The 10,894-nt window shown below is 40.5% G+C and overlaps 1 protein-coding gene across 3 annotated transcripts in view; it reads left to right on the top strand.

Moving 5' to 3' along the window:
* The first annotated feature begins 1,761 nt into the window (after positions 1 to 1,761).
* Positions 1,762 to 10,894, top strand: part of SLC25A12 (solute carrier family 25 member 12) — a 98,504-nt gene continuing 89,371 nt past the window's right edge. For 2 of the 3 annotated variants that reach the window (XM_086358073.1, XM_086358081.1), the window contains exons 1-2: positions 1,762 to 1,799; positions 2,753 to 2,800. In XM_086358073.1, the coding sequence (XP_086214199.1) occupies positions 1,788 to 1,799; positions 2,753 to 2,800 (60 nt within the window). In that variant the 5' untranslated portion in view covers positions 1,762 to 1,787. Of the gene's footprint in view, positions 1,800 to 2,211; positions 2,429 to 2,752; positions 2,801 to 10,894 lie in introns of those variants that run through there. The other variant, XM_086358065.1, reaches the window with a different exon arrangement.

Raw genomic sequence — 10,894 nt, 5'->3', positions numbered from 1 at the left:
TATATCCAATTACATTGTTAAAAGAAGTTTGAACAGACTGAAGAAAGAGATGTGATGGTGGCAGACAGTTAAATCTACTTCAGAAGAAAAGCTCACTTTAGGAGTACTTATAATATATTGTGCCTTATCCACAATTTCCATTTGCCGCTGCACTTTCCTCATTTCTTTGGATGTGTGTTGGGGGTGCTCAGTCATGTCTTACTGTTTGCAGCCTGAGGGACTGTACCCTTCCAGGCTTCTCTGTCTATGGAATTTTCCAGGCAAGGAAACTTCCTGGAGAGGGTTGCCATTTCCTCCTTCAGAGGGATCTTCCTGACCCAGAAATCAAGCCTACTGTGTCTCCAGCTTTGGCAGGCAGATTCTCCACCACTAGTGCCCCCTGGAAAGCCCATTAACTTGGATACTTAACAGAAATAAAACCATTAGTGAGACTTTAGAAAAGGGAAACCTCTTGTGAGATTCAACACTGGAAACAAGAAAGAGGGTGGAGGAGGGATTATTGCACTAAATGAGATAAGATAAAGCTTGGAGTGTTAGACTTTTTTTTTTTTCAAATAGGGAGTATGCTTTATTTGGGCTTCTCTGGTGGCTCAGATGGTAAAGAATCTGCCTGCAGTGAAGTAGATCGGGGTTTGATCCCTGGGTTGGGAGATTCCCTAACGAACGGGAATGACTACCTACTCCCATATTCTTGTCTGGAGAACTCTATGAACAGAGGAGCCTGGTGGGCCACAGTCCATGGTGTTGCAAAGAGTTGGACAAGACTGAGCAACAAACACTTCACTTTCATGCTTCCTTTAAAGACACAAACAAAATACACAGAGCTGGGATTGTGGGATGCACTGCCCACCTGTAAACTAGAAGTAGGGACTATATGTTATTAATCTTTGTATTCTTTATAAGCAGGACTGTATCTGGCATATAATAGATGCCCAGCAAACAATTGTTGAGTGACTCAATATTCAGCTCAATATAGTGGTAATGGCAAGACTCAGTTTGAGAGACATTATTTTGGTTCAAAGTAGAGCTACTTATTTTTGGATGGGGCTGGAAACGTTTTTGGAGAAGGAAGTTGGGCCAGGATTCAGTGCCAGCCCTGGCAGATGGATTTTTTTCCCCTAAACATTTGTGTTCCACCTCAACCAAAAAGGGATCTGGGTGATTAGGAAGGTGGAGTCTACTAATAAAGCTTTACAACAGTTCAGGAGGCACTCTATTAAGTGTATTCATCCCATGCCAATTTTAGGGCATATTTCTCAAATTATGTTTACCTAGGTTTGCCCCAGAAATGAGCCCCAGTCTGTTTTATTGTCAGTATTTCCCTCTCGTCAACAATTCAATTATTATTGTTGTTATTATTGAGACACGTTCTTTGATCCTTCGAAATCCTGCTCAATCTAGGCCTCAAGTGTTTCTGTAAGTCTCAAGGGAAAACGACTTAGGCTGAAGTCGGCGCCCAAAGCCACACCCTCCAAGAGGCCTTAAGAGACCTGGGGCTTTCCTGGCAGCTACTCAGCTGCTGGCAACCACGCGGCGCGTCGGAATCCCACGGCTTGGCACCGAGGTCGTCCCTGTGGGAGGCCGGTCCCCCTCCGCGCTGCTGACCAGCCGCTTCTGGCCCGGACGCGGCCCTTCAAGCCGCCCCGCCCGCCCCGGGCTCATTTGCATAGAGACGCGCGCGGCGCCGGCGAGCGGGAGGGCGGGCGCGGCCGGGGAGGCGGCGCGCGCGCGCCCTGACAGCTCGGCCCTGCTCGCTCACTCGCTCGTCCCCGGCTTCCGAGCACAGCATGGCGGTCAAGGTGACTCTAACTCTCTGCTGCTGCCTTTATTTCATAAGAGACATTCCAGGGACCCTACCTGCAGCCCCTCACCTCTTCCCATTGACTTTTTGGCCTGATTGTTAGATGGCGTGTCCTGGGGCTCCAGGGAGAACTGTGCGGGGCTTGGACCGGAGGGAGAGGATGCCCGGCGGGGGGAGGGGAGGGAGGAGGGATTGTGAGTTGGAGGGGCTTGTAAGGACCACTGGTCCGTGAAGGAGGAGGAGTATCCTGCCCTAGGTACATGGGATTGTGAGCCAGCAGTTGGAGGGCATCAGAAAGGGAGTGGGAGGAAGTGGCATGGAAAGCCGGGGATACCCAAGGCATCCGTGTATTGTGGTGGGGGAGGGGGTGAGTAATTGAGTATTTGGGGGCCTCTGGAGCCAGGGGCAGCGGTTGGCATTTGAGCTGCAGGTGGCAGGATGTCTAAAGTATTTAGAAACGTTGTAGCTGCTTTCACTATTTTAGGTTGGGTGGAGAAAGAAAGAGGCGTGGAGATAATTATATTCTGCATTGCTTTCCACGGGAAGAAAGGCCAGTAGGCCATGCGATTAATTTGGGTGTTCCAACTTTGCTGTTGTTTCTACTCTTGCTGGACTCTTGGTTTGAAGGTGGGTGGATGCTCACTGTGTCGCTAGTGGATGTGGAGTAAAGTAAGGGCTTGATCCTCATGGCCCTTCCTTTCCAGCCCAGGGGAAATCTATCTGATAGATTTGCTGTTTCTTAGGCTTTTCACACCTGTCTTTCCACCGTGTGATCGCACAACTCCAATTTGACAGTTGTTATCAGTATTAGTGCTTTTAATTTGTTTTCAACTAGATGCACTTGTGAAAGATAAGAGCATTGATTGTTAGCATCTGTGAACTCTAATCTGCAGAGATTATGTGATCTCTAGTGAAGCATTAACTGGCTTTTTTTTTTTTTTTCCCTTACAGACAACCAAGCGAGGTGATCCTCAGGAGTTAAGAAACATATTCCTACAGGTAATGGCTTCTGTCCTGTGCTGCTTCTTGGTAGGGGTGGGATGGGGGGAACGTGTAAGTCTAGTATTTTTCAGGCCTTCGCTTTCAGGAATGTTTTATCAGTATTTTCATGTTTCCTTCAGAACATGAGAATAAATAATATAGATTATAACTCTTATTAAGATTTGATTAAATAGATTTCCCTCAAATTATTTTTTTAATGACTTAAGACATTAAAAAAAAATCACTAAGGAGAAAAATTGCAGCTTCCCTTTAAGCATTGTGACCAAAATAAAATTTCAAAACATATTGGCACACTTGTGCAATTGATAGGTATGATTAAAATTCTTTGTTCTTTGAAAATTATGTTTGTAAAGTTTTCCTGCTTCTAAGCAACTCTGTGCAATTTGTTACAGAGATAAGAATAATATAGTTATTCTTAATTTGTGTGTGTCTTTTCTTCCTCCATTTATTTTTATTATATCCATGGGCTTTGGGGGTTGTGTTACAAAATGTTACTTTATGTGATTCTTGCAAGAATCCACCTTCAGTTCTGCTAAATTTTTATGATCAGTGACTTACTTGGCTGTAGACTTTTAAAAAATTGACTTAGTTTTTTGTTTTCATTTCTTAATTTCAGAAGTTCTGCATGCAGGAAATTGTGTTTAAGTACATATAAAGGGAGACAAGCTTAGGTGACCTACCAAATACTGTATTTTTCTCTGAATTCTTTTGAGAATTTTTGAGAACGGGTCTATTCTGGACCTGTGCTTGTATAGCAACTTTGACCTTGGGCAGGTCCTTGCTGGGTGTTGGTTTCCTCTGTAAAATGAGAGGTGATCTTCCAAGGTTCCTTCCAACTCCAAAAGTCTATGATTCTATATTAGGAACAGATTCTAACATGTGCATCAGCCTGGTGCAGATGACATTTTTATCTGAGAAATGTGGATTGCTTAAGCTATTGTTGGGGAGGCGGCTGTATAGATGACCAATTAGTGAAAATGAGAATCTTAAATTTTATAAACTCTGGTAAAGGGAAGCATCATTTCCAGAACAAAAGTAATTGTAATAGAAATGTTCTGTTTGTGGTTTGAAACCTTGATTTCTCACAAGTATTCTTGAAAATAACCAAAAATATGTCAGTGTTAACCACGCCATGTGCTCAATTGTTTCATGAGGAATTCATGTGATGTAGTTAATTTTGTTTTCTAAATTAAGTAGGCAAAGGAAAAATCAGTGGAAATGCTTCATGAACTATTGAACAGAGTACTGACCAGGTGTTGGCAACATTGGGTTCAATTGCCAGTCCTGCCCCTATCTTGTGGTTTTACCTGTGGGTTTCATCTTCTCATGTAGTACTCAATGGGCTATAAGGAAATGGCAGTTGAAGTCCTTTCAGCTTTAAAAATCTTGTGGGAAAAAAATCTGTGATTCTATATGGATTTGATTTTGGAAAGGAGAGGGCTGGGACTATGCCTAGCTTTTTGAAAACTTTCAAATTTTATCTTTTTACACATTATTTTGATGATACCCTTTTTATACTGAAAATTTGTGGAATTCATTAACTACATGTTTAGCAGTAATGGTAAAGCATTGACCCAAGAGTTATTGATAAGGGTCAGAACATAGATACTACCTTCTGGTAACTGAAACAGCTTGATATAGAATATAGTTAGTTGAATCAGTTTGAGGGCTATTAGCAAGTAACATAGATTTTAAATTTATATCTTAAATACTTCAAACTATAGTTACTTGAAGCTATAGGGCATTATTTAGAAACAGTTTTGTTTTAGATGCATATTTTTTTTAAATATTTTAGAAACAATAGCAGGCAAAAATACATACTAACTATGCATTTCTTTAGCAACTTAACATATTTATCGGAATAGTCACTGGGAATTATTTACTGTGTGTCATGTATGTACTTGTATTTAGTTTAGTAGTAGACACTAACATGATGAATAATTAAAGGGGAGAATTGAGCCCAGACTTGAATGGACAGGTAAACGTGACTAGTCTCTCTTTGAGACCTGTCCCATGTCCCACAACTTGTGGTTGAGGGAGTCCAGAACAATGAAGGCAAATTATAGCCTCTGGTATGATAGTCAAATTGATTTCTCTAGATCCTTGTGGTCATGTAATAATAATGACAATGGCTATCATTTACTGATCATTCTGAAGTATGCTGAGCATTGGCTTAGTCTTTTCGGGTATTAATTTTTTTTCTTTTTAAACTGACGTATAGTTAATTTACAATATTTCAGGTAAGGATATCTTATTAATTTTCATAACAACCTTTCTGCATGCTTAGTCACTCAGTCGTGTCTGACTCTTTGTGACCCCATGGACTGTAGCCCACCAGATTCCTTTGTCCATTGGATTCTCCAGGCAAGAATACTGCAGTGGGTTGCCATTTCCTTCTCCAGGAGATCTTCCTAATCCAGAGGTTGAACCTGGGTCTCCAGCATTGCAGGCGGATTCTTTAACAACCTTAGGAGATAGCATTATTTTCCCTGTTAAATCATGCTCAGTCGCTAAGTTGTGTCTGACTCTCTGACCCCATAGACTGCAGCCCACCAGGCTCCCCCGTCCCTGGGATTCTCCAGGCAAGAACACTGGAGTGGGTTGCCATTTCCTTCTCCAGTGCATGAAAGCGAAAAGAGAAAGGGAAGTTGCTCAGTCGTGTCCGACTCTTTGCGACCCCATGGACTGCAGGCTACCAGGCTCCTCCATCCATGGGATTTTCCAGGCAAGAGTACTGGAGTGGGATGCCATTGCCTTCTCCGTGCTAAAAGCTAGAGGCATGTAAAAGTCTAACTGCAACTGTGTTTGTTAAGAAATTAAAGGAAAAAAAAATTGGTTTCTTAGGTGCTGAAATATAATACCTTTCCACTGTGACTATCTAGAACATTTGGCCAAGGACTTTGGATTTGAAACAGTAGGAAGGCACTCTGGGTTTCTCAGTGGGCAAATTGAAGTGGGTAAATTCTGGCAGCTCTTTGTGTATGTTGGATAAAGTGTGGAGAGGTTGAAAGTAGGTAGAGAGATCTGTTAAGAGGCCATTGAAATAATTCATGTGGGAGATAATGACCTGGAGTGGCTGATGGCTGGGGAAATGGAATGGAAGGATGATACTAGGGACTTTGGAAGGGATGAAATCAATTGAATGTGGTATTAAATATGAAAGTAAAGGAAAGAGTAGTGAATCTAGCATTTTTATGACAGATGTTAATTTATAAGGCGTCTATTTGAGGAGTTGGGTGAGGGGATTGTTAAAGTTTGGTTGCTAAATACATGTGTCCCAATAAGTTGAAGTCAGATACAAGTTTTGTATAGGTGGTAGATGAAACCTTGGATTAGGAGAATTAATTATAAAATAAACAAGACAGGGAATAAAGGACTGATTTATAAGTGATATGATCAATTGAAATGGAAGGAGGAGGAGTGGAAGTGAAGGAGAATGGCCTCATGGGAGTTTAGAGTGTCACAGAAAAGGGTCAAGTCAAAGAGTAAAATCTAGATTTTTCTGTGATTAATATAATTTTGTTTTGGTAGGATTTGAGGGGTCACTTGAATTCAGGGTCATTTGAGCTAATTAAAGACTACAAGAAGATATAATTTTGAATTTTAGAATGCAATTGAAAAATTCTGGAAAATTTAGAACTATGGCATTGACTGTCTAAATTCACAACTAGCTGGTGTGGCTAACAGTCATTTGTTTTGTAAAAGGCAAAATACTCCTGTTTGAAAGTGATATTATACCTATGTTTAATGACGCTCCATTTTATGTGCAAGTCCATTTATGTGCGAGTTGATAAGAGTAAGTAAGCATTTTGATTCTGAGTATAGAGAAATAGGTTTTTTTTTATGTTCATCATTTCTCAAATTTTGATAAGCTGTGTTTTCTATTAATTAAAAGAAAAGAACAATAGTATTCACTAGGATTCTTTTTCCTGCCCCCCCCAAGTACTTAAAATTAGAGCACAGCAAATGAATTCTTATGTGTTAGACTGCTGTAATTTTACAACCAGCTATCAAGCTAATATTTTACTGTTAGTACCCTTGAAACCGTCAATTCTGGATTTATGTCTTCTTTTACCTCTCTCAGCCACACACTATTATTGACCCAAATCTGCTACATCAGAGGTATATAGTAGCAAAAGGAGACAAGGGAAACAGTGAAGAGGAAGGTGAGGTAAGGACAACAGGGATGTCAGAGGCTGTTTGTTATAAACCTGGCAAATTTAAAAATGAAGAGTTAATCTGGTATGGTCTGTGTTTTGTGGCAAAGGAGTTGTGATGGACAGGGAGGCCTGGCGTGCTGTGATTCATGGAGTTGCAGAGTCGGACACGACTGAGCGACTGAACTGAACTGAGGTTTATCAAAAAGCAGTTTTACGGGACTTCCCCGGTGGTCCAGTGATTATTAGGACTTGGCTCTTTCACTGCTGTGGCCCTGTGTTCATTCCCTGGTTGGGGGAATGAAGATCCTGCAGGCCGTACAGTGCTGCCCAAAAGCAAAAAACTGTTTTAAGTGAATGATTTTTGAAGATCTCTTTTTTTTCTTTTTAAGTTGATAGATTTTTCTGTTGTTCATTTACCAGTGTATCCTATGATAAAAGCAATACATGTTGAGACTGTAGAATAATATATGCTAGACCCAAAATGTGTGGCAATGTAGAAATCAAATACTATTTTTATCCCTTTTTCTCATCACCAGTATAACTAGAAGATCGTATCCCATATCAAATTATGAAAATCCATTTTTTTCTGTCTTGTTTATTTTACATTAGAAAATAAGTAGAAGATGCTGCTGCTAATGTAAAGCAAACAGTGATTCTTCTTTAGGGTTTTTATGATAACATAAATTTTTAATTGAAAGAAATGTCCTTTATTCAATAAATATTTTTTTACATATTATGTATTTATTTACTTTTGGCAATAACCTGCAGCTGAAAAGGGAATTAGCTTTTAGCAGGAGACTTTTCTATTTTGTTGAAATATGAGTTAGGGCTATGTTTTCCAAAGTGTAGGAAGTGTATCACAATATTACAGTTAAAATAAGAGAATCAGGTATTGAAAGATGATAATATCTACTGAGGCCAAATGTGGAGAAAAAAGGTGCTCTCACAGTGCATTTGTGGAAACAAAGACTCTTTGCAAAGCAATTGGCAATGGTTTAAAATAAAAAGATAACCAGTTAAAGAAACAATCCTATTTTGGGGATATTTATCCCAGAGAGGTAAAAATACTCATAAGAATATATATGTATTAGATTGTTAGTGTCAGCACTCAGTTGTTCCTCAAAAACAAAAAAAAGCTGGGGGACACAAAATAAATGCTATCAAAGGGCAGTGGTAGGAAAATTATGAAATAACAACTGTGGAAAATTAAGCAGATACTAAAAAGAATGAGTTAGACTTACTCCAGCTGATTTAGAGGGATTTCAAATGTACTATAAATGAGTCTGCCTGCACTGTGGGAGACACAGGTTTGACCCCCGGATCAGGAAGATCTCCTGGAGAAAGGAATGGCTACCCATTCCAGTATTCTTGGGGCTTTCCTGGTGGCTCAGATGGTAAAGAATCTGCCTGCAGTCAGAAGACCCAGGTTCAATCAGGAAGATCCCCTGGAGAAGAGAATGGTTACCCACTCCAGTATTCTTGCCTGGAGAATTCCATGGACAGCGGAACCTGTCATGCTGTACTCCATGGGGTCACAAAGAGTGGGACACAACTGAGCGACTAGCACTTTTTTTTTCTTTATAAATGAGGAAAGACAGGTGTATATACAGAAGAATAGATAATGTTAACGGGGTTGAGGTAAGAATTCAGGGGAAATAAAAACAAAATCTCAATGTATATGTGTTAAATTTTGAGCAAGTACATAATTTAAAAGTAAGAACTTAGTAATTCAGCTGCTGCTGCTGCTGCTAAGTCGCTTCAATCGTGTCTGACTCTGTGTGACCCCATAGATGGCAGCCCACCAGGTTCCCCTGTCCCTGGGATTCTCCAGGCAAGAACACTGGAGTGGGTTGCCATTTCCTTCTCCAATGCGTGAAAGTGAAAAGTGAAAGTGAAGTCGCTCAGTCGTGTCCGACTCTTAGTGACCCCATAGAATGCAGCCTACCAGGCTCCTCCATCCATGGGATTTTCCAGGCAAGAGTGCTGGAGTGAGTTGCCATTGCCTTCTTCGTAGTAATTCAGAACATGAAGTTAAAAGAGACTCCCCAACATGAACTGGGTTGAAGAAACCAGTAAGAGACACACAGAAAGGGATCTATAGTTTTCTTAGCCACCCTGATTAAGGTTTTCACCAGTTTTTCAGGCTATAGGAATTGAAGATAATAGCCTTTATCTTTAGTTTATAAAATATTTGCCATAAACTATATAGAGTTCTTATTTTTAAAAAAGTATTAGGCATTAAGGGCGTGCTAGCAACATAGTGAAGACTTTATCCTTGAATTAACTAGACAGATGAAAAATAATTAAGATTAAAACATTAGAGTTATTAAATGCTATGTATGTCCTGCTGCTGAGTCGCTTCAGTCGTGTCCAACTCTGTGCGACCCCATAGACGGCAGCCCACCAGGCTCCCCCATCCCTGGGATTCTCCAGGCAAGAATACTGGAGTGGGTTGCCATTTCCTTCTCCAATGCATGAAAGTGAAAAGTGAAAGTGAAGTCGCTCAGTCGTGTCCGACTTTTGGCGACCTCATGGACTGCAGCCCACGAGGCTCCTCCATCCACGGGATTTTCCAGGCAAGAGTACTGGAGTGGGGTGCCATTGTCTTCTCTGATCTATGTCCTACTACCAGTCAATAAATAGGCTAGGCACTGTGCGAGGTTTGTAGGTACGACAGAGCTGTTTAATGAAGGTATGACCTCACATTCTGGGTAGGGGTGAGACAGACAATAACAAAGACCACACATTAAAAAAAAAAGAAATATTAATCACAGGATTGTGACAATTCCAATAAGTAGAATGATGGAAAAGGTGATCATTTTTCAAGATGGTGGCCAGTGAAGGCCCGTAAGGAAGTGATATCAGGGCTGAGAACTGAAAAGTAAGTAGAGAGAATTCCACATGTGCAAGGGCCTGGATGTGGATAGGATTTGGTATGTTCAACAAACAAAAATGAGGCCAGTGCTCCTGAGGCCTCAGTGAGTGAGGGGGTGAATGGGCAGTAAGAGATGAGGCTGAAGGAACCACACCAAGCAGGACCTTGTTTATAGACCATGAAGAAGAGTTTGGATTCTTTTCTAAAAAAATGTTGTGGAACCTGTCGGAGGTCTTTCACCTTGAAAGTTGAATGATTCAGTTTATATGTTAAATTGATTGTATTTAAAGATAGATCATATTGAAATGTAAGCTTTCTCATATATTTCTGTGCTTTCTCATGGATTTTCTACTCTACCTTGAGTAGACTGTGATTGTTCCAATTTAATTTCCTCCTGTCCGTAGCATTCTTAGGATATCTTGATCTGGGCCTTGGTTGACTCCTTTTTATCCAGGAGGCAACAGAAAGTAGCCAGAACCTTACATGGGCTTTGTAGTCTAACCAGAATCTGAATCCTCTTTGATCCCTTTTGCTGAGTGACCTTAGGTGTTTAGATTTCTGTGGGAGTCTGTCTTCTCATCTGTCTAAGAAAGGATAACTGCATCTAGCATATAGGGATATTACAAGGATAAGATAATGTGTAAATAGTGCCTGGCACTCAGAGAACCTGATAAAACTTAGTTCTTTGTCCTTTTCCTTTTCTTCTGAGCTGAGGACTTTTCTTTCCTGAAAAGGATCTCAGTCCCTTGTGTTCCCCAGGTAACTGTGCTGGACCTAGAAAGTGACTAAGGATGCTAATAAGTACTTGTGATTATGTACATGTAATCAGTTAATTATTAATTACATTCTTAAAATATACATCTGAAGATCTTCACAAATCCCCATAATCAGAAATATCTCCACAAAAGGTAATTTCTCTCTCAAATCTATAGATCCTGAGAAGGGGTAGAGCCATGATTAAAAACTGGGAGACTGGAAGTATGTGCAGAGTTTTCATTTAAACCTTCTGTTGCTCTGTCTTAACCAGAGAAGGAATAGTAGTCCAACCAAGGAATA

This window comes from Bos grunniens, chromosome 2 (assembly GCF_055505025.1).
Source record: "Bos grunniens cultivar Pamir isolate PY7600 chromosome 2, Bosgru_T2T1.0, whole genome shotgun sequence".
Lineage (NCBI taxonomy): Eukaryota > Metazoa > Chordata > Mammalia > Artiodactyla > Bovidae > Bos > Bos grunniens.
Note: the sequence above shows the minus strand (reverse complement) of the source record. Positions and strands in the feature narration are given on the sequence as shown.